The sequence below is a fragment of the Scyliorhinus canicula genome, chromosome 11 (genome assembly GCF_902713615.1).
Source record: "Scyliorhinus canicula chromosome 11, sScyCan1.1, whole genome shotgun sequence".
Lineage (NCBI taxonomy): Eukaryota > Metazoa > Chordata > Chondrichthyes > Carcharhiniformes > Scyliorhinidae > Scyliorhinus > Scyliorhinus canicula.
The window spans coordinates 126,644,589-126,667,897 of record NC_052156.1 but is presented as its reverse complement, the minus strand read 5'-3'; the positions used below and the strand labels follow the sequence as shown (position 1 = coordinate 126,667,897).

Sequence of the window (23,309 nt, the reverse complement as noted above, 5' to 3'; positions counted from 1 at the left end):
ATTTGAATTGGGCTAATAACCTGTCCACAAAAAAGGTACTTTACAGAAAAAAATAGAGCAGGATCTGCTGGATGTAAAGCAGTGGAAGAAATGGGTTGCCTAATATGGCACAGAATGGATGAAGAACTCTTCTAATGTACTTTCATATTTAAGTTCTTCATCTGCGAGCTGCACTCCTAAGTTTAAATGGGCTCAGCTGCAGTGAACCACTGGCATAGGAAACCTATTCAAGTTTAAATCTATAAATCTTTTGAATGAAGCAGCTCTTATCATGCGAGTGCAATCACGCCAGCAGATTCCAGCTGGCCTATGCAAAAAAAACCTGCTTTTATTTCACTCCTTTCAGATCGTCATAACATTTCAGAGTGCATTACAATCAATGGAATATTTTCAAAATTAGCCACTTGTAATAGAATACAATCCCTACCATGCAGAAGGAAGCTGTTCGGCCCATCAAGTCTGCACCGGCCCTTGGAAAGAGAACCCTACTTAAATCCATGTCTCCACCCTATCCCTGTAACCCCCACCTAATGGAGACAAATACGGCACCCTACAAGATTGAATGAACAACAAATTGGATAAATGACCAGCAAATCTGATTTATTGGGGATAGATGCAGCCATAATATCAGGAGAACTCGCTTACACTTCTGCAAAAAGAATCATAGAGACGTTACAGCGCAGGAGGAGGCAATTCAGCCAATCTTGTCCATGCCAACCCGAGGACACCCAAGTGCACTTTCTATCCCACCTTCCTGCACCCGGTCCATAGCCTTGTAGCTTAGAGCACTTAAGGTGCAGATCCGGTACCTTTTAAAAGTGTTTCGGGTCTCTGCCGTGCCACCCCCCAAATAAACTCGGACAGCAAATTCCAGACTCCCACGACCCTCTGCATTAAAAAAATCCTCATAAACAGTGGCACAAGACAGGGCCTTACCGTAACTTTCTCACCCAGCATTCTCCCTGTGTCTGCATGGGTCTCACCTCCATAACCCAAAGATGTGCAGAGTAGGTGGATTGGCCATTCTAAATTGCCCCTCAATTGGAAAAATTAAACATTTTCTCACCCAAAAGATGGAACTTCCAATTTGGAGCTATCCTAATGAATCCAGATTATATGCAAAAACATGCAAGTAGGGGTTAGAATGCTGTTAAAATGAAGCATGGGTAAGCCTGGAGTTCAAATCCTAATCTCACTCACAATGTACAAACTAAATGTGTGTGTAATGCTAATGAGGAAAACAGCTATGGCTTTTAAACCATGTAAATATGTTCCCCACGCCTTTAAAAAGTTATAAATTTTAAGATTACTATATTGTATTCTACACTGAAACTCAAACCACCAGTTCTTTTGACAGAAGGCATATTCAGCAATGAATTTCGGAGAGAATAGCTCGCATAAGTGCGATTCAAAAATATACGTTACCATAATTTGTGGTGAATTCGTTGTCTCTGGCCTTGCCGGATCTCAGGAAGGCAGAAGCGATGATCATAGGGGTAAAACACAGTTCACAATCGTACTTTCTGACTAGCGATCGAAATGCCAACCTGAAGAAGAATGTCACAAATATTCTTGAGTACTTAAAAAAAAACCACACAGATACTGTATTTGAGAGAGAAAAAACCCCGCGCAACAACGGTGGTGAGGCACAGCTGCCATGTCACGGTTGTTGGGGCAGTAGCTGCTCACTTTGAATATCGCACCATGGGAGCGCAAATTTTGACAACATGGCCCGGCTGAAACAGATCCACGAGGCATCCTTGTTGCCAGGGTCCAGCGGGCGGGTATTCACAGTTCATGGAAATTCCTCGCTCCGCACAGCACACGATCACCGACTGGGTAGGACGACTCGGGGTGGCGGGTGGAAATAAAAATCATCTGCCGTTATGACTTATAACCCTCGTCTGGAGATCGTTCTCTCACGGCTGGGCTCTCACCTGCGACCCCCGACCCCCCGGTCAGGACAGGGCAGGCCTCACTCCAAGTCAGGTGCCCAGTCGCCAGTGATTGGCCATCGGCACCGCGCGAGTCCCGGCTACGTCCCCAGTGACTGGCTGGCTGTGCCGCGAGCCCACGTTAAGTCCCTAGTGATTGGTTGACGGTGCCCTCCCCGCCGTTCCAGTGATTTGTTGACGGTGCCCTCCCCGCACCCCCGTCCCAGTGATTGGTTGACGGTGCCCTCCCCGCGCCCCCCGTCCCAGTGATTGGCTGGCGGTACCACAAGCGCCATTGTTTCCCCCCCCCAGTGATTGGCTGACGGCGCCATGAACTCTATTGTTTGCCCCCCCCCCCACCTCCTGCCCAAGCTCCCAACAGTTAACCCTGTCGCGGCGGAATGCCGCTCAGTTGCATATTCGTCAGACCAGGAGGCCGCGCGCGTGCGCGCGCAAACGAACGAGCGGAGCGTCACCAACCGCCAACATGGAAGGAAGTGGAGGTGTCCCGGTGCAAGACTCGGTGAAGGAACTACTCCTGGATGGTAAGGGGGAGGGCGGCTTACACCCCACACCGAACAAAACACGCTGCCGGGGGGGAGGATGTATTCCAACATATGAACCTGTCAAAGAGTATGCCCCCCCCTTCCCTTTGCTCTATTTTCCACAAGCTCCAGTGTTTTTGATTATGTTTGTGACCATACTTTGCTGTGCACGGTGTGAATTATTAAAGATTGGGAGAGCGGAAGAGTGCAAATAAATAGAACTGATTTTGCATTAACCGAGTGGGTTTACCGAAGTTTATTGTAAAAGACCCCCCCCCTCCCTTATAATGAAAAGTTTTGCAACCCAATCTTTATTCATAATGGCACCGTGGACACAAGGCCAGGCATTCATTGGTTCAAATAACCACCACTGAGTTAGTTGATCGTTCTGCTTGGCTGAATTTATCCCAGAAATCTGTTCCCAGTCACTGACTGCACCGATGGCAAAACCTTCAAAGGCACTAACAAATAAAAAGACCCACCAAATCGCCCTTATTAAACTGTCGAAATCTTGTCCAAACCTAGCTTCCTGGAGATCAAGTACTGATTTGGTAGTTGCTTAATGTCATCCGTGCTTTTGGTCATCGTTTTAAGCTGATCAGCGTAGTTATTTTTTTTGTGATCAGCATTTAAGGAAGTTAGATAATTGTGCCTGCTTTGTTGCATTCACTTGTAGTCTTGGTCATTAATAATATAAATGCTAGCAAATGATTTTCCTTTATATAGGCCTATGTTTCTATTTGGAGGATTTCCAAACATCGCTGATCAAGGTCTGTGTTGGGAGAGGTGAATCATGGGAGTTGTTGCTTTACCTTGCTTCACAGTGTTGCCTGTTAAAGTTAATTCTTCCAGCCCCTCTTCAGAAATAAAAACTAAATCTGGAGGGAACAGAAATTAGGTGCCATATGATCCTGACCTAGAAGGCCACACATCACTCTTCTCCCAGTAAAAGCTGAAAATAATTAAAATATCCTATTCAAGCTGCAATTCCTGAATAAATATCAGCCAGTGCTCGGGGTGATAACCCCACGACCTGTACGTCTTCAGCACATCGCCATTGGATTGCTTACAACAGAATGAGAGGGTGTTCTTGATTCAGATTCCAATATCATCAGTATTTTGCTTTTTTTAAGGTTTATTTTTTTAAGGGTTTTTAAACATATGGTAGAATGACATTATAATAAATGTTTGAAGCTTATGTCTGTACTGTCAGGAATGTTTTACTACGTGTTGTAATATTGGCAAATTTACTATTTTAAGCTGCGTCTACATTAAAAATCTGAAATCTCCCATCTGTGAGCACTGTTATAGGAGATCATTAGACAATGGTGAATTTCTCTAACATACCATTCAGGGGAAAAAATCAAATGAGTTACATATCAGTGGATTCAACATTTAACATTTCTAGAATAACAAAAAAAAGTCATAATACCAAATTTTGGGAATTCAAATTGAACTCAAAATCATGCTGAAGCTGTTAGTTGCACTTGAACATAGAACAGTACAGCACAGAACAGGCCCTTCGGCCCTCAATGTTGTGCCGAGCCATGATCACCCTACTCAAACCCACATATCCACCCTATACCCGTAACCCAACAAGCCCCTCCTTAACCTTACTTTTATTAGGACACTACGGGCAATTTAGCATGGCCAATCCACCTAACCCGCACATCTTTGGACTGTGGAAGGAAACCGGAGCACCCGGAGGAAACCCACGCACACAGGGGGAGGACGTGCAGACTCCATACAGACAGTGACCCAGCCGGGAATCGAACCTGGGACCCTGGAGCTGTGAAGCATTTATGCTAACCACCATGCTACCCTGCTGCCCTTGAGTGTTGTGTTTGTGAAATACATAGAATGCACTGCAAGTAATACAGTAAAAGGATGCTGACCTTTGCTGTGAAAAGACAAATTTAGAGGAAAGGCTAACAAATGCCTGAATCTTCAAGCTTTAAATATTCAGGACTACTGTAACATCAGGAAGCATTTCTTCATGAAAATAGTTATTAATACTGGAAACATAATTGACAAAATGTTAATTTGTATTTTATATGCTGTGTAATGTGTGGAAACAAATACGGTGTTTGTTGTTTGTCATTTAGACAAATGATTAATGAAGAAATAAACTTGTAATGTCTAATATTAATTTCAATACTAATAAATTGTATCTCTTTCGTATATGGAGATATTTTTGGTTACTTGTAAGTCAAATTTTAAAAACAGTATTTCTCACTGGCTACTAAAGGAATAAATAATTCTGTATTTTGTAGTACAAGTGGAAATAATTGATATCGATAAAGGAAGATGCCCAGTCAAATGGGTGACATTCATGATATAAAAATATAGCTGATTAGTATTAGTTTGAGATGGTATTTCTCTTGTGTCTGTGACCTTGTAATGTTTTTTTGCACAATTTCCCTTTCTTCTTGCTCCACTTTGTTATGTGATTGTCTTTTGAGTTTTACAGATCAAATTGTATCTGTGAAGTATCAAGTTGACATAGAGTTAGTCTAGGATATGAACTGTACAGGAACAATATTTTTTAAAAAAATCACAACTCAGTAAGTACAGGGCTGTGTGCACATCATCAGATGTTCCCTTGTATTTAGGATGTCATTGATTTAATATGGATTTATATGAGTGGTAAAGAAGAAATTTGTAGATAAAACATTTGATTCAAATTTACTTGCTTTTCTTCAATATCACATTTTATATTTGTGATTTCAGAGAAATATTCACAGAACAGTCTTAATCTTTTTCAGAATGCTATATAGACTTCTTGAAAGAAGAATTTGATGTAAAGACCTATACTGCACAATCCATTCATCAAGCAGTAATAGTTGAACAATTGGCAAAACTTGCTCAAGGAATTAGTCAACTGGATAAAGAACTTCATATACAGGTAACAAATTGTGTTTTGCTATTATCTGGCTGCCAGATCTGAGAGTTTTATGTAGCAAGCAAGGGACTTATGAATTCCCCTAGAAATTTTATCTTGTTTGAATAAGAAGGATTGTGTTTCTGTTGCAGGAGTTTATTTCTGCAACAGAGTATTGATATTGCTGCTCACGTTCCTGCCAAATGACCTATTTTGTTGGGAAAAATGAACTGTTCTATTCCTGCTACTTGTTCTTTTTAAGAGGGAAAGTAAATTGCAGGAGTTTGGACTAGATTCCAGGTACCAAAGAAGTAATTTAACCAAACTGTACACTGCCCCCTTAAGAAACATGATTTTGAATCCTTTCTTCAGGGCTGACTCTGGTTCTTGAGATGAGGCAATCTTTATTTATTCCTTTCCTCTTGCTCAAGGAATTTCTAAATGGAAATTTCTAGTGAAATCTGGAATTCGTATATTTAAAAATATTTTGGTGGATTTTTATCTAATCAATATGCATTTTAGTGTTTGGGAAAGACTACTTTTCAACTTCTGGTGCTCAATTCCAACATGAAAGAGAAGTCTACTTAACTAGATAAACAAAGTCAAATATACCAATGATGTGCCTTGAAACACAATTCCGTAAGAAGACTATTGCATCACTTTAGTTTTTGTCCAGAGATGATCCTTATGAATTAGATTGTTAAATTAGATTTAGGTTTAACATAATATAAAATGCCTATTGCATAAGATATCATGTTAATAAACATATAAAACCAATACGTTTTTCAGGTTGTTGCAAGACATGAAAATCTTCTTGCTCAAGCTACTGGCATAGAGTCACTGGAAGGTAAGTGTTAAAATAAAAATAAATTTAGCAATACAGTGAAATCTGCATTACTAAATACCCTGCAAAAATTGGAACACTAGTGCAATCTGATAACTGACACAAGCTGTACGTTCAAACAATGGTCACATGCAAATTCCAAACTACAGACGGCCTCCAACATTCACAACTTAAACGCTGGACACACAAAGTATGTCCGTGGTGACAAGTGAAAAACTATTTTGGTGCGGTGGAGATCTTTTTACCCAGTATGTATATTGGCAATGAAACTATTCTGTTGCTGAGACCAAATGGCTGCACAGTTTTAGCACAGGGATCATAGAAGCACTACAGTCAGAAAGAGACCATTCAGCCCATCGAGTCTGCACTGACATTCCGAAACAGCACCCTACCTACACCCACTCCCCTACTCTATCCCAGTAACCCCATCTAACCTTTTAGACGCTAAAGGGAAATTTAGAATGGCCAATCTACCTAACTTGCACATCTTTGGACGGTGGGAGGAAACCGGAGTCCCTGGAGGAAACCCGCGCAGAAAAGGGGAGAACGTGCCAACTCCGCAAACTTCACACAGCCACCCAAGGCCGGAATTGAATGTGGGTCCCTGACGCTGTGAGGCAGCAATGCTAATCACTGTACCACTCATTAGACGGACAAGAGAGTTTCTCTTCTATTTCTTTTCTGTCACTAACATTGACTAAAGAGAACTTCTTTGCACAAAAACTGGACCTGCCAGTCCAGTGGAAGCTCGTGGTGATGGGTTAGGTGAAGGACCCTGGAATTGGGACCCTTGAATTCGTGTGTGCTTGGAGGTTGAGGAGAGCGGGAGACCAGGTCTGTGGTGGTTCAAGGAGTGGTGGAGGGTAAGGGAGACTGGCTAATGAGGTTTCAGGGGATGGAGAGAATGGTTTCTTAATTTCCATATCCTTCATCTTCTCTTGGTGGATTCCTGGTTCCTGAGCCGCCTTGCACAAGTGTTGGAGCAGAACCATTAAAGCTTCTCAATTGTATAGGAACCAACTATTGTAAGATAAATTCAGTAGTATTTGCAGATGTCATTCAATTTAATGTCACATGGTCTAATGTCATGTGCTGAACATCATGTGATCAAATCTCCAGGTATGCCTCCAACCTGAGTTGGCAACCATATTCTACCAGCACACCAGGTACTGATGGGCTGCTAAGCCTCCGTCTGCTCCCTGCACATCAAACAGCTGCAGCATATGGAAGGTGTGGGGCCGTGGACAGGAGTATGCAGGACACAAATGTGCACCATCTTCCCTCACCGATTTGGCTGCAGTCTGCCTGGCATTCCGGCCCCACAGCATATACCCTGCCTTTTGTAGACCAAGGATCAGGATATCCCTTCCTCAATGGGAAAGAATCCTGAGATGACAATGAACTAGGAAACACAACAAACTTAAAAATAACTAAAATCACAGTGAGCTAGACTCCAGAATTAGGCATGATCCCAGGTGGGAGTGATAAAAGGGAATGCTGCAGAAAATATATCTAGTCCCTGAATATTTGTATCATCTGGATTGCTGGTCACAGTATGATGGTTTTGCAGATAAAGGTCACTTCATTATTCATTTCTGGGATATGGGCATTGCTGGCTGAGCCAGCATTTATTGCCCATCGCTAGTTGCCCTTCAGAAGATGGTGGTGTTTGCCTTCTTGAACCGCAGCAGTCCCTGAGATGTGGGTACACCCACTATGCTTTTATTGATTGATTGATTTTACTGTCACATATACTGAAGTACAGTGAAAAGTATTTTTCTGCTGCCAAGGGAACATACCCAGTATGTACATTGTTGACAGAATAAATAATTGACAGAATACATTGACAATAGTACATCGACAAATAATGATTGGTTACAGTGCAGAACAAGGGTCAAATAAAGCAAATAGATGAGCAAGAGCAATAGTGAATAGTGTTCTTGCTGGGAACAGAACAGTTGGAGGGAGAGTCGTTGAGGAGTTTGTAGCCGTGGGGAAGAAGTTGTTCCTATGTCCGAATGTGCGGGTCTTCAAACTTCTGTATCTTCTGCATGATTGAAGGATCTGGAAGAGACCAAAGACTGGGGGGGAGGGATCTCTGACAATGCTGTCTGCCTTCCTGAGGTAGCGGGAGGTGTAGACACTTTGGGCTGAGTTCACCCCACACTGCAGTTTCTTGGGCCGAGCAGTTGCCATACCAAGCTGTGATGCAGCCCGATAGGATACTCTCTATGGCACATCTATAGATGTTTATGAGGGGAGATGCAGACATGCCGAATTCCTTCAGCTTCCGTAGGAAGTAGAGACGTTGTTGGGCTTTCTTGACTGTTGCATCAATGTGAGTGGACCAGGGCAGACTGTTGGTGATGGTGACGCCCAGGAACTTAAACCATTGACCATCTTCACTTTGGAGCCATTGACGTAGATGGGGGGAGGTGTCGTGCTACGCTTCCTGAAGTTGATGATCAATTCCTTGGTCTTGCCACCATTTAGAGGTTATTTTCGGTACACCATGCAACCAAGTTAGGGAATGAATTCCAGCATTTTTACCCAGCAATGGTACGGTGATAAATTTCCAAGTCAGGATGGTTTGTGGCTTGAAGGGGAACCTCCATGTGGTGGTGTTCCCAGATATCGGCTGCCCTTGTTCGTCTAGATCAGGGTTTTTCAGAAGTGCGGGTTGTGACCAGATGGGTCATGGGCGGGTGTCGGGAAGGTTGCTGAGCGATCGATCGCAGTGCTCCCGATCTGATCCTGGGAGAAGCGCCCAATGTCTGCTACCAGCATATTTATTAAATTGTCCTGAGGCGCACTGTTCAAGCCGGGGCCAGTCTTCAGTCTCATCACTCTCCTAATCCTGAGCAGAGGTGCACTAACAAACCTTCACACTGTGAAGCAATTACTGTTCTTTTACATGCGGAATTCAGAAGATGATGCGTGATTAAGGCTCAATTCAGCATGAACCAGAGTAGGACCGTTTCCTGGCATTGCTAAAGCAAGGGACAGATGGGCCTCCGGACTGTGCAGCATGTTGTCAATGTGAGACACCTGACAAAGTTCTGCAGCAAGATATAGCCAATAGGACTCTGGAAAAATCAACCGCTCAAGCAAGTGTTAGTGAAAGGACTAAAAATCAACCGCTCAAGCAAGTGTTATTGAAAGGACTAAACCTATCTGTCATTTTATGCCGGAGGCAGATCACGTTGAGCATAGGGCTGGTTTAGCACACTGGGCTAAATCGCTGGCTTTTAAAGCAGACCAAGGCAGGTGAGCAGCACTGTTCAATTCCTGTACCAGCCTCCCCGAACAGGCGCCGGAATGTAGCGACTAGGGGCTTTTCACAGTAACTTCATTGAAGCCTACTTGTGACAGTAAGCGATTTTCATTTCATTTCAACTGAAGAGCATGGTCCAGACTCTGTAACAGATGATGGTGGAGAAAGGTTCTATGATGTCCCAGAAGATTACGCAGATGAACATCGGTCAGAGGGGAACAGTCCACTTCCCAATAGCAATGAGACGTCAAAGTCACAAGCAGGTTTGTCAGGAGGTGGAGTTGGCATATTACAGTGAGCAGATTCTGGAGTCAATAGCATCGCATAAGCGAAAGGGGCACAGTTAATGCGGTCTATTTTGATGCAGAATCAAGCCAGACTATGTTTTGGAACAAGGATGCTTGGATCTGCTCCCCCATAGCTCCAGCTAACTCTGTATTCTAGAGATACTTGTGGAACCAAATGCTGATTCTGTAAATGGTAGTGGGGTCTGTGTCATTTTTAGGATGATCTTGTCGGTTACCAGTGAGACCTGGTTGCCAATGAGTATGCTGGTGACTAGTGTATTTCGGAATGGTGATATAATCCCTTCCCTTGTGTACGTGCACATCTCTCCACATTATAAAACTGACCTCAGTTACCACATTTCTAAAAACGAAATGTACATGAATTTGACAGAAAATCAGCTCAGAGTTTGAAATTGAAATTTCTATCCACTTGCAATGATAAATGAAATCCCTTTGTTATTATTATTTTCGTAGTCTGTATTGAGCTGATTTACAGACAAAGATTGAGGTCTGGTAATTGTATGGAGCCCATGCACTGGTTCCAGCACAAGTGGGTTTGGAATTGATGGAATAGGTGTGTCAGAGAGAGTTACTACACAGTTTGTGTGTCTGGTAATGTGTGTGAGAGAGAGTTATGGCACCAGGTCGGCCGGCATGGGTTGCGCAGGTCGGCTGGTTGGCAAAAGTGGGTCCTGGGAAAAAAAGTTTGAAAAACACAGTTCTAGATGGTAGTGGTCGTGGCTTTAGAAAGTGCTGCTTAAGGAATCTTCCTGCAGTGCATAGCAATCAAGTAGGCTGCTTTGTATTGGATGGTGTCAAGCTACTTGGGTGGTGTTGGAGCAGCACTCTTAAGATCCTGGACCAGACCCCAACATTTGTTTGGATACTGGACAAGAATCCCTAATAATATTTTTTAATTTGTTAAACTGTGAGGAAAGGGTACTTCATCCCAGGAGTGATGGCTCTGACCAATAGGTAACTTTCTATGTTAAATCAAAGTTTAATTCAAACATAGAATTAACCACATTAACATCAAAGAAATAGCTTTGCAATTATCAGTTAAACAATTCTTAAACCCAAGGAAAGACTTAAACTTACTATCTATGCATGCTACTATCCCCAATTAAGCACCCCAATACAGTTCCAATGCCACAGTTAACAAACCAATTACTTGCTTAGTTGTGTAAAGACATTTGGAGAGAGAGACCCGTTCAGGAGCAGAACCAGAACACTTCTGCTCAACCTAGCAGCATTTCGAAAAGCTGCTGCTCAGCTTAAAATCATTCTGTCTTGTCAGACTCTAATACTATGGAAAACTGCAAAACTACAGACAGCCCTGGCTCCTCCAATTTAATTACATCATTATCCCAATAAGATGTCACCTGACCTGCGCAGCTTGGACTGAATGGAACCCCTCATAATTATCTATTCACCAAGGAATCTCCAACAGTCATAACATGATTCAATTAGCCCTTTATCTGTAACCAAGTAAGTGGTTGGATCAATCATTAAAAAATATATATTTTCATTGACATTTTTCAAAATTATGTACATTTGCCATTCATTTTCATTTATTATACAGTGTAGGAAAAAGGCTCCATCCTACTTTACTTTATTTACATACTGTTGCCGCCTAGCTCGGCGTGTCCTTCGGAGCACTGTTCCTTCCTCAGGTGAATGAAGAGGTGGGTTCCAGAAACATATATATAGACAAAGTCAAAGATGCAATACACCAGATACATCAATGACATTTTCTTCCTTTAGACCCACGGTGAAGAATCACTGAAACGGCTACACATTGACATCAATAAGTTCCATCCCACCATCAGACTCATCATGGACTACTCTTCAAAATCGGTTGCATTCTTGGACATACTCATCTCCATCAAGGACGGTTGCCTCAGCACTTCGCTTTACCGCAGGCCCACAGATAACCTCACGATGCACCACTTCTCCAGCTTCCACCCTAATCACATTAAGGAAGCTATCCCCTATGGAGAAGCCCTCCGTATACACAGGATCTGCTCAGATGAGGAGGAGATTAACAGACATTTACAGATGCTGAAAGATGCCCTTGTACGAATGGCACTCGACTCATCGATCGACAGTTCCAACGTGTCACAGCAAAAAAACACATCAACCTTCTCAGAAGACAAACACGGGACACAACCGACAGAGTACCCTTCGACATCCGGTACTTCCCCGGAGCGGAGAAACTATGACATCTTCTTCACAGCCTTCAACACATCATCGATGAAGACGAACATCGTGCCTAGGTCATCCCCACACCCTGACTGCTTGCCTTCAAGCAAACGTGCAACTTCAAACAAACCATTGTTTGCAGCAAACTACCAGCCTTCAGAACAGTGACCACGACACCACACAACCCTGCCATGGAAATATCTGCAGGATGTGCCAGATCATCGACATGGGGACCACCATTACACATGAGAACACCATCCACCAGGTACGTGGTACATACTCGTGCAACTTGGCCAACGTTGTCTACCTCATACGCTGCAAAAAAAAGATGCCCCGAAGCGTGGTACATTGCGAGACCATGCAGACGCTGCGACAACGAATGAACGGACATCGTGCGGCAATCACCAGGCAGGAATGTTCCCTTCCAGTCAGGGAACACTTCAGCATTCAAGGGCATTCAGCCTTTGATCTTTGGGTAGGCGGCCTTCAGGATGCGCGACAACGCAGAATCGCCGAGCGGAAACTTATAGCCAAGTTCCGCACACATGAGTACGGCCTCAACGGGACCTTGGATTCATGTCGCATTACATTCACCCCCCCACCATCTGGCCTGGGCTTGTGAAATCCTACCAACTGTCGTGGCTTGAGACAATTCACACCTCTTTAACCTGTGATTATCTCGCTCTCCAGTTGCTCCGTCTGGACCTGTCTGGAGACTTAATTACCTGCAATGACTTGCATTCAAAGCATCGTATTGCATCATTGACTTTGTCTATATATATGTTTCTGGAGCCCACCTCTTCATTCACCTGAGGAAGGAGCTGTGCTCTGAAAGCTAGTGATTCGAAACAAACCTGTTGGAATTTAACCTGGTGTTGTAAGACTTCTTACTAGAATTAATCAGGATCTCACCTTTTACGAATCTTTAATTACAGCTTTAGCAGACATACAGCCTGGATACCTTAACCTAGGTTATTTAATAATATTACTACAGCAAATCTATACCATAACCCAGCCTTTTAAAAACATTACAGCAGCAGATATAAAATATAATATAGAATAACTAGTACATTCATCACAATTAATCCAGGCAAATGGAGACTATTCCTTTAGACTCCTGAATTGTGGCTTGTAGATGGTGGACAAGCTTTGGGGAGCCAGGATTCCTAGCTTTGACCTGCTTTGGAAGGCACAGTATGTATATTGTTACGGCACACTGGTTAAGTGCGCGGTCAATTCCAGCTCCACTCTTCCTGAGTCACAACACAAGTGAATTAACCAATAATTTTTACAAAAATTCCCAAAGTCTTTGGCCTGTAGCTGCCTAATAACTACAGTCACCAGGTTTGTAAGTTGAAACACTTACTGTTTATACCAAGAAGTATCATGGAATATGCAGTAAATACAACTGGATAACAACAAGCTAACACCGACTACTCTCTTTATGTCTCCCACCCCCTACCCACACAAACAAGTCAAACTTGGGGGTTGGGGGGCGGAAATAAAAAGGATGATAGTCAAAAGATAAAGTGTCGTTGCTTCAAATGGTGGTCCTTCAGCACGCTTGCTGGTTAAAATCTCTGGTTTACCTCTGTAATGGCCGTCTTTGCAGAATCATTCATTCAGGGTCCCTGCAGATAAAATTCAGCACCCATAGGCAGCTGACATTCTGGAGAGACACTTTAGTTCTGATCAAATTGGGCCTTTAGCTCGAGGTTCACATTCAGGGCGATATCTTTCTGGAGAGATACTTTGTTTTGCATCAATCCTTGCTTCCAGCCCATGGTTTGACTTCAGGCCTTTGCAGTCTCAAGAGACAAGATCCAGACATTCTGGAGAGAGAGTCAGACCTCAGTGTCATTCTGAAGAGAGTTATTTCGATCTGTTTGGAGAGAGTTAGTGAGAAAACTCCATCCAGGCTGCCAGATTCAGAAGTGAAACACAACTGGAACCTCATAACTCTGGAAACATTCCAGTGGGATCAAATCCAATCACCATCTGTTATCGGATATAGCACAGCCTTTTGGGCCAATTCGTTGCCCACCAGCCAAATTAATCAAACTGAGTCATCACTGACGTCAGCCAGTCTGCAATCACCAGCCTAAATCAACACAACTTTCTGGATCCTTCTCTTTTTCACTATTTCTGCTTGAATTAAAGATGCAGGCTGCATCAAAGAGACATGTCCACAAATCATCCCTGAATCAAAAGTGTAACAGCAAAAATGAAAGAAAAGGGAAATGAGGGAAGATACAGGGAATAAACAAGAAGGACCCATACCATATGGCTCATCCAGTTTGGTTTCTGGTCAATGGTCACCTCCAGGATGTTGATAGTGGGGGATTTAATGATGGTAATGCCATCGAATGTCAAGGGCAAGTCTTGTTGGTATCCCTGATCTACAGGTCTCATTGAAATATATTTGTTATGAAACAACTTCCAATTTAACATGCCCAATCCACCTACCCTGCCCATGTTTGGGTTGTGATGGTGAGACCCATGCAGACAGAGGGAAAATGAGTAAACACCACACAGGCAGTGACCTGGGTCCTCTGCGGTGCGATACAGCAGTGCTAACCACTGTGCTCATTGAAATATATTTGATAATGTAAAGTAACAGTATAAAGGCAAACGTTTAGATGCAAGTCTGAAATCTACTTTCATTTGTTGTGGCAATTCCACTTAGCTGCACACAGTCTTGCCCGTTGTAAAAGATTCTCTGTTGACGTAATGGGGCTCTGCACTAATATTCATAAAAACTGGTCATTTGAGAGCAGAAATGGAGTTAGTTTTGTTTGTCCCTGTTAACTTAATTGATGCCATAGTGACAACACCACATTGATTTATTTAAGCATTGTGAGTTGCTTATCTGACAAAATATGACCAAAAAATAGATCTATTCGTCAATAAAAAGTGCTCTGTGTCCCTCGTTGGTCTATGGTAACTATGTGGTCATAACAAAAACAGCGCTAACCACTGTTCTACCATGCCACCCACAAATGATGTGCAATACTGATAAATGCAGAGTAAATGTTCTAATCAGTAACTGATATATTCCGGAAGACCAAGTGAAGTTAACAGTATGCTGCTGCAAAAGAGTGCTTAAAATATTTTATAAGGCAATTCGTTTCCTGAGAAAATAATTATTCTAGGGTACAAGAGGATGTGGAATTAAATTAAATACTACATGCAAGAAGAAAAGGTACAAGCATGAATCAAATGAACTGCTATAATAATAATTATCTGTAAAATAAATAACCACTGCACCATCTTTATTAAATGCTTATAATTTTGTTTATACAGAATCTCTGCAACACGGACCTGACAAAGCGTTTTTCTCCATGTCATAACGATGAATTTCTTTGATCTGCTTTCAGCTGAATTAAAGGAATGAGATTATACATTTTGGATCTAAGAAAGATATCATAATATTTTCTTAATGGTCATAGATTAGATACTGTGGAGGTACAAAGGAATTGAGTAATTCCACATCCCTAAAAGTTGATGCAGAAGTACAAAAGTAAATAAAAGCCAATTGAATATTGGCCTTCGTCTCAAGAGGGTTGGAATATATAAGGCGGGGAATGATGTTTGAGTTAAACACAGCTTTAGTCAGATGCCGTTTTGAGAACTTTTCAGTATTAGGCATTAATCTTGGGAATAATGTGTTAAGCAAAATTATGTCAGGTTTAAAGTAGGACATGCTACTGAAACGTGCTTGGTTATCCCTTCAGTCTAGAAAGTTAAGAGAGGAGCAGTGTTATTTTAAAAATAAAGTGATTCTGTAGGGAAAATCCAGACAAACTATTTCCTTTGGTGGAGGAATCCAGATCAAGGGGAATACAGCTATGTTATTTAAGAATGAAATTGGTAAGCACTGCGAAGGGTAGGTATAATTTGGAATTGCCTTCCCCATTAAACTTTGGGTGCTGGATCAATTGAAATTTTAAAGACTGAGATCACCATATTTTTGTGTGTGGAGAAAGGATGTGTAAAATAATTGATGTAAAGATTGATCATGATTTGATTGAACAATTGAATAGTCTTGAAGGATTGAATGACTTAATCTTGTTTTTGTAAACTATAACAGGACTTAAAACATGTCTTGTAAATAAATGAAAATGTTTATGTCTGTTGTGTTTTTTAGGTGTTCTTCAGATGATGCAGACCCGGATTGCTGCTCTGCAGTGCACTGTTGACAGGTATAGTGCAAGCATAACACTATTTAAAAAATATATATTTTTATTGAGGCATTTATAATATATATATTATACTACACGTATAGTGTCTCCCACCCACCCTCCTCCTCTAACCTAATAATAAGACCCATTGGTGTGAGCAGGTAAGTGCTATATTATATTATTATTTTTTATTTATTTTATATTTGTTTACCAGAACGTGGTTGAAATTAAGTGGGATGGCAGGGAAGGTAGTGCAATGTTCCTCCTGCAGGATGTTTGAGGTGAGGGATGCCGTTAGTGTCCCTGCTGATTTTACCTGCAGGAAGTGCAGCCAGCTCCAGCTCCTACAAGACCGAGTTATGGTACTGGAGCTGGAGTTGGATGAACTTCGGATCATTCGGGAGGCAGAGGTGGTCATAGATAGGAGCTTCAGGGAAGTAGTTACACCAAAGACTGGAGATAGATGGGTAACTGTAAGAGGGACTGGGAGGAAGCAGTCAGTGCAGGGACCCCCTGCGGTCATTCCCCTGAGTAACAAGTATACCGTTTTGGATACTTGTGGGGAGGGACGACTTACCAGGGGTAAGCCATGAGGTACGGGACTCTAGCATGGAGCCTGTCCCTGTTTCTCAGAAGGGAAGGGGGGAGAGGAGCAGAGCATTAGTAATTGGGGACTCAATAGTCAGGGGCACAGATAGGAGATTTTGTGGGAGCGAGAGAGACTCCCGTTTGGTATGTTGCCTCCCAGGTGCAAGGGTAAGTGATGTCTCGGATCGTGTTTTTCGGGTCCTTAAGGGGGAAGGGGAGCAGCCCCAAGTCGTAGTCCACATTGGCACTAACGACATAGGTAGGAAAGGGGACAAGGATGTCAGGCAGGCCTTTAGGGAGCTAGGATGGAAGCTCAGAGCGAGAACAAACAGAGTTGTTATCTCTGGGTTGTTGCCCGTGCCACGTGATAGTGAGACGAGGAATAGGGAGAGAGAGCAATTAAACACGTGGCTACAGGGATGGTGCAGGCAGGAGGGATTCAGATTTCTGGATAACTGGGGCTCTTTCTGGGGAAGGTGGGACCTCTATAGACAGGATGGTCTACATCTGAACCTAAGGGGCACCAATATCCTGGGGGGGAGATTTGTTAGTACTCTTTGGAGGGGTTTAAACTAATTCAGCAGGGGCATGGGAACCTGGATTGTAGTTTTGGGGTACGGGAGATTGAGAGTATAGAGGTCAGGAGCACAGATTTGACTTTGCAGGAGGGCGCCAGTGTTCAGGCCGGTGGTTTGAAGTGTGTCTATTTCAATGCCAGGAGTATACGAAATAAGGTAGGGGAACTGGCAGCATGGGTTGGTACCTGGGACTTTGATGTTGTGGCCATTTCAGAGACATGGATAGAGCAGGGACAGGAATGGTTGTTGCAGGTTCCGGGGTTTAGGTGTTTTAGTAAGGTCAGAGAAGGGGGCAAAAGAGGGGGAGGTGTGGCGCTGCTAGTCAAGGACAGTATTACGGTGGCAGAAAGGATGCAAGTTGGGGACTCTTCTTCCGAGGTAGTATGGGCTGAAGTTAGAAACAGGAAAGGAGAGGTCACACTGCTGGGAGTTTTCTATAGGCCACCTAATAGTTCTAGAGATGTAGAGGAAAGGATGGCGAAGAGTGAAAGTAACAGGGTAGTTGTTATGGGAGACTTTAACTTTCCTAATATTGACTGGAAAAGATATAGTTCGAGTACATTGGATGGGTCGTTCTTTGTACAATGTGTGCAGGAGGGTTTTCTGACACAATATGTTGACAGGCCAACAAGAGGTGAGGCCACGTTGGATTTGGTTTTGGGTAATGAACCAGGCCAGGTGTTAGATCTGGAGGTAGGTGAACACTTTGGAGACAGTGACCACAATTCGGTGACCTTTACATTAGTGATGGAAAGGGATAAGTATACCCCGCAGGGAAAGAGTTATAGCTGGGGGAAGGGCAATTATGATGCCATTAGACATGACTTAGGAGGTGTAGGTTGGAGAAGTAGGCTGCAAGGGTTGGGCACACTGGATATGTGGAGCTTGTTCAAGGAACAGCTATTGCGTGTTCTTGATCAGTACGTACCAGTCAGACAGGGAGGAAAGGGTAGAGCGAGGGAACCGTGGTTTACCAAAGAAGTGGAATCTCTTGTTAAGAGGAAAAAGGAGGCCTATGTGAAGATGAGGCGTGAAGTTTCAGTTGGGGCGCTTAATAGTTACAGGGAAGCGAGGAAGGATCTAAAGAGAGAGCTAAGACGAGCAAGGAGGGGACATGAGAAGTCTTTGGCAGGTAGGATCAAGGAAAACCCAAAAGCTTTCTATAGGTATGTCAGGAATAAAAGAATGACTAGGGTAAGAGTAGGGCCAGTCAAGGACAGTGGTGGGAAGTTGTGTGTGGAGGCTGAGGAGATAAGCGAGATACTAAATGAATACTTTTCGTCAGTATTCACTCAGGAAAAAGATAATATTGTGGAGGAGAATGCTGAGACCCAGGCTATTGGAATAGATGGCATTGAGGTGCGTAGGGAAGAAGTGTTGGCAATTCTGGACAAGGTGAAAATAGATAAGTCCCCGGGGCCTGATGGGATTTATCCTAGGATTCTCTGGGAAGCCAGGGAAGAGATTGCTGAGCCTTTGGCTTTGATTTTTAGGTCATCATTGGCTACAGGAATAGTGCCAGAGGACTGGAGGATAGCAAATGTGGTCCCTTTGTTCAAGAAGGGGAGTAGAGATAACCCCGGTAGCTATAGGCCGGTGAGCCTAACGTCTGTGGTGGGTAAAGTCTTGGAGAGGATTATAAAAGATACGATTTATAATCATCTAGATAGGAATAATATGATTAGGGATAGTCAGCATGGTTTTGTGAAGGGTAGGTCATGCCTCACAAACCTTATCGAGTTCTTTGAGAAGGTGACTGAACAGGTGGACGAGGGTAGAGCAGTTGATGTGGTGTATATGGATTTCAGTAAAGCGTTTGATAAGGTTCCCCACGGTTGGCTATTGCAGAAAATACGGAGGCTGGGGATTGAGGGTGATTTAGAGATGTGGATCAGAAATTGGCTAGTTGAAAGAAGACAGAGAGTGGTGGTTGATGGGAAATGTTCAGAATGGAGTTCAGTTACGAGTGGCGTACCACAAGGATCTGTTCTGGGGCCGTTGCTGTTTGTCATTTTTATAAATGACCTAGAAGAGGGTGCAGAAGGATGGGTGAGTAAATTTGCAGACGACACTAAAGTCGGTAGAGTTGTAGACAGTGCGGAAGGATGTTGCAGGTTACAGAGAGACATAGATAAGCTGCAGAGCTGGGCTGAGAGGTGGCAAATGGAGTTTAATGTGGAGAAGTGTGAGGTGATTCACTTTGGAAAGAATAACAGGAATGAGGAATATTTGGCTAATGGTAAAATTCTTGGTAGTGTGGATGAGCAGAGGGATCTCGGTGTCCATGTACATAGATCCCTGAAAGTTGCCACCCAGGTTGATAGGGTTGTGAAGAAGGCCTATGGTGTGATGGCCTTTATTGGTAGAGGGATTGAGTTCCGGAGCCATGAGGTCATGTTGCAGTTGTACAAAACTCTAGTACGGCCGCATTTGGAGTATTGCGTACAGTTCTGGTCACAACGTTATAGGAAGGACGTGGAAGCTTTGGAACGGGTGCAGAGGAGATTTACCAGGATGTTGCCTGGTATGGAGGGAAAATCGTATGAGGAAAGGCTGATGGACTTGAGGTTGTTTTCGTTAGAGAGAAGAAGGTTAAGAGGTGACTTAATAGAGGCATACAAAATGATCAGAGGGTTAGATAGGGTGGACAGTGAGAGCCTTCTCCCGCGGATGGAGGTGGCTAGCACGAGGGGACATAGCCTTAAATTGAGGGGTAATAGATATAGGACAGAGGTCAGAGGTGGGTTTTTTACGCAAAGAGTGGTGAGGCTGTGGAATGCCCTACCTGCAACAGTAGTGAACTCGCCAACATTGAGGGCATTTAAAAGTTTATTGGATAAGCATATGGATGATAAGGGCATAGTGTAGGTTAGATGGCCTTTAGTTTTTTCCATGTCGGTACAACATCGAGGGCCGAAGGGCCTGTACTGCGCTGTATCGTTCGATACACACATCAAACACAGCCATACAGAAAAAAAGCAAGCAAACGAATACAAATGACAAAGAGAATAAATATCTGACACCCCACCATTTCTCATCCCGCTCTCCACCTCTCCTACCTCCTTTTTAAACCCCCCCAATACCCCCCCTTCTCTCTCTCTCTCTCTCGCGCCCCGAGTCCTGCCATTCCAATAAGATCTGTCTCCGGGCTACTGGGGAGGCAAATCCGCCTCTCTCTCCCCCTGGACTCCCGGGTTTTCTCACATTCCAATGATTACCACTTCTGGACTCAGGATCATATTCACCCTCAAGACCTCCAACATAACATCAGCAAGTCAGATTCCCTCCAGCTTTGGACAGGCCCAAAACATGTGGACATGATTTGCGGGCCCACTTGCACATATCTATCCTCACCCCCTCAAAAAACCTACTCACAATAGCCACGGTCATATGTGCCCTGTGGACCACCTTGAACTGAATAAGGCTAAGCCTTGCACATGAAGAGGACACGTTCACCTTCCTCAGAGCTTCCTCCCACAACCCAGCCTCCAACTCCCTCTCCAACTCTTCCACCCACTTACACTTCACGACCCCTATCCGGGCTCCCTCCCATTCCATTAGCTCTTTATAGATTTCCGACACTATTCTCTCACCTGCCCTGTTTTTGACACCACCTTGTTCTGTAGCCCTATAGGCGGCAGGTGGGGAAAGGTCGGCACCTGCTTCCTAACAAAATCCCTCACCTGCAAATACTGGAACCCATTCCTGTGGGCTCCACCAGCCTATCCAAGCTCGAGAAGCTGCCCCATACTGACCACTCCCCCATTACCCACTTCCAACCCATGTCTATATTTGCCACCCAATAATAATTCATCAAATTTAATTAATTTTCCTTTGTCACTGTTATGGTTAAATTCTGAGGAGAGATTCCATAAACCAAACTTGCATTCCCTGGAATATAGAAGGTTACAGGGTGATTTTCGGAAGCACCTTGCACCTGGAAATTTGCACTGATTTCATACTTGTGTTTGAAGTAACAAACCTTTGGGGCTAATATTGGTTGGCCCTTCGCAACTTTTGAATTTGTGTCCAACAAAGGTTTACTGCAAAAGTTGTGAGGCCTCTCCAACACTCAGTTGTGGCAAATGTTGAATGTGTCGCCATTAATGTCACCGCAAAATGCGGCCTAATGAATGGCGGAATAAGCCTGAAATTCTGAATGGCCTACCCTAGCTCTACTTCCTGCGCCCTTTAGAATCAAATCTTATTTCAAATACCTGGGGTGTAAACTGCTAGAATATAACAACCTCATAATGTATAATTCTCCGTTGTGCACAAAACGTCCTGTGAACTTGATCATTCACACATTTGGTTGTTTGATTTCTTTTTCTTTTTTTAACAGGATCAGAGGAAAAATTGTTGACCCATATAACAAGATTGTTGCTCGTACGGCACAGTTGGCGAGATTACAGGTACACTATATTAATGTACACCTGTACATAAGCGATATACTTTGACCGTAAACCTTGGGGGCTTTTAGATTTCCCTCCTCTCCCAGGTAACAAAGTTCTGACAACAGTCTGTTGGTTATACTCAAAGCTGCAGGGTTTCCGGGCAAATCTTCAGAATGGATAAGAAATTGACTGTAGGATAGAAACAGTGAGTATGGGTCATGTTTGGTGAGTGGAAAACTGAGTGGGTTCTGGTTTGGGTCGCTACTATTTGCTTCTGCAAACAAGAAGAACAACTTGTATAACACCTGTAATGTAATAAAACGCCTGACCGTAAATGACCTGGATTCTGAAACTCGACAGAAAGTGGCTAAATTTGCTCATGAAATTATATTGGGAGAGAGAAGCACAATGGTTAACACAGTAGCTTCATGACTTCCGGTGGCGGCAATGCGGAGCTAAGCCGCACGTTCGGCAGCTCCCGCTATCGTAGGATATCGGCGCTGATTCAAAGATTCCCGGTGTGTGAAGGTGTCTGGAGTAATATCCCCCGGGGTTTATGGTGCGGACCCGGAGTGGGGCGAGGAAAAAACGGCGGCAGCTCCCCTGGAAAAGCAGGGGAAGGTGGACAAAATGGCGGCCGGTGGAGCCGTCAAGGAGTGGGCGCAGGAGCAGCAGGCGGCCCTTCTGCGCTACTTTACGGAGCTGAAAGTGGAGTTGCTGGACTACTACAGGTAAGCTGCTGGAGACCCAGACAACCCAGGGTGCAGAGATCCGTGAGTTGCAGCAGCAGGCCTCTGAGCGTGAGGATGAGGTCTCGGCCCTCGTGGGGAAGGTGGAGATGCACGAGGCGCTCCACAAAAAGTGGCAAGATCGCTTTGAGGAGATGGAGTTTCGGTTGAGGAGGAAGAACTTGCGGATCCTGGGCCTCGCGGAGGGGCTGGAGGGGTCGGACCTGCCGACTTATGTGGCCGTGATGCTGAACTCGCTGGTGGGGGCAGGATCTTTCCATCTGCCCCTGGAGCTGGAGGGGGCCCACAGAATACTGGCCAGGAGGCCTAAGGCGAATGAACCCCCGCGGGCGGTGCTGGTGCGGTTCCATCGGTTCAGTGACCGGGAGTGTGTGCTGCGATGGGCCAAGAAGGTGAGGAGCAGCAAGTGGGAGAATTCAGTAGTACGCATCTGCGGAGGTGGCTAAGCGGAGGGCCGGGTTCAACCGGACGAAGGCGGTGCTCCACGGCAAGCAGGTGAAATTCGGCATGCTGCCACCTGTACAGGCTGAAAAGTTGGACTCGAACTAGGGATTGGGGACTGTGGGGGTTTTTTTTGTATCACTTTATGCTGTTGCTGGCTATTCTGTTTTTTTTTCTGCTTTCGGATGGTGTTGGTTATGGTTTTGTGTTTTAAAGGGGGTGTTGGGGGTCTGTTTTTTTTGTATGGGGTTGGTGGATGGGTTGGGACTGCTATTTGGGAGCTGCATTGGGGGGGGAGGTGGGGCAGGGTGAAAGCGTGGACTTTCCTCTGGTTTCCCGCGCCGCGGGATGAGGGGGATGGAGCTGGAGGCAAGGGGCGTGGATATCAGTTCCGTTTTCCCACGCTGGAGC

General features: G+C 44.1%; 2 protein-coding genes across 3 annotated transcripts in view; one reads left to right on the top strand and one right to left on the bottom strand.

The window, feature by feature from the left end:
- Window positions 1–2,031, bottom strand: part of dus4l (dihydrouridine synthase 4-like (S. cerevisiae)) — a 101,998-nt gene extending 99,967 nt beyond the window's left edge. Inside the window, exons 1-2 of the mRNA XM_038812216.1 lie at window positions 1,690–2,031; window positions 1,426–1,547 (exon numbers count right to left, since the gene is read on the bottom strand). Of these exons, the coding sequence (XP_038668144.1) occupies window positions 1,426–1,547; window positions 1,690–1,799 (232 nt within the window). The 5' untranslated portion in view covers window positions 1,800–2,031. The remainder of the gene's footprint in view (window positions 1–1,425; window positions 1,548–1,689) is intronic.
- A 297-nt stretch (window positions 2,032–2,328) lies between these two features.
- The window catches only part of cog5 (component of oligomeric golgi complex 5), a 177,067-nt gene continuing 156,086 nt past the window's right edge, over window positions 2,329–23,309 (top strand). The window contains exons 1-5 of one of the 2 annotated variants that reach the window (XM_038811337.1): window positions 2,329–2,479; window positions 5,245–5,384; window positions 6,150–6,207; window positions 16,115–16,169; window positions 21,657–21,726. In XM_038811337.1, coding sequence (XP_038667265.1) covers window positions 2,422–2,479; window positions 5,245–5,384; window positions 6,150–6,207; window positions 16,115–16,169; window positions 21,657–21,726 — 381 coding nt within the window. In that variant the 5' untranslated portion in view covers window positions 2,329–2,421. The remainder of the gene's footprint in view (window positions 2,480–5,244; window positions 5,385–6,149; window positions 6,208–16,114; window positions 16,170–21,656; window positions 21,727–23,309) is intronic. The other variant, XM_038811338.1, reaches the window with a different exon arrangement.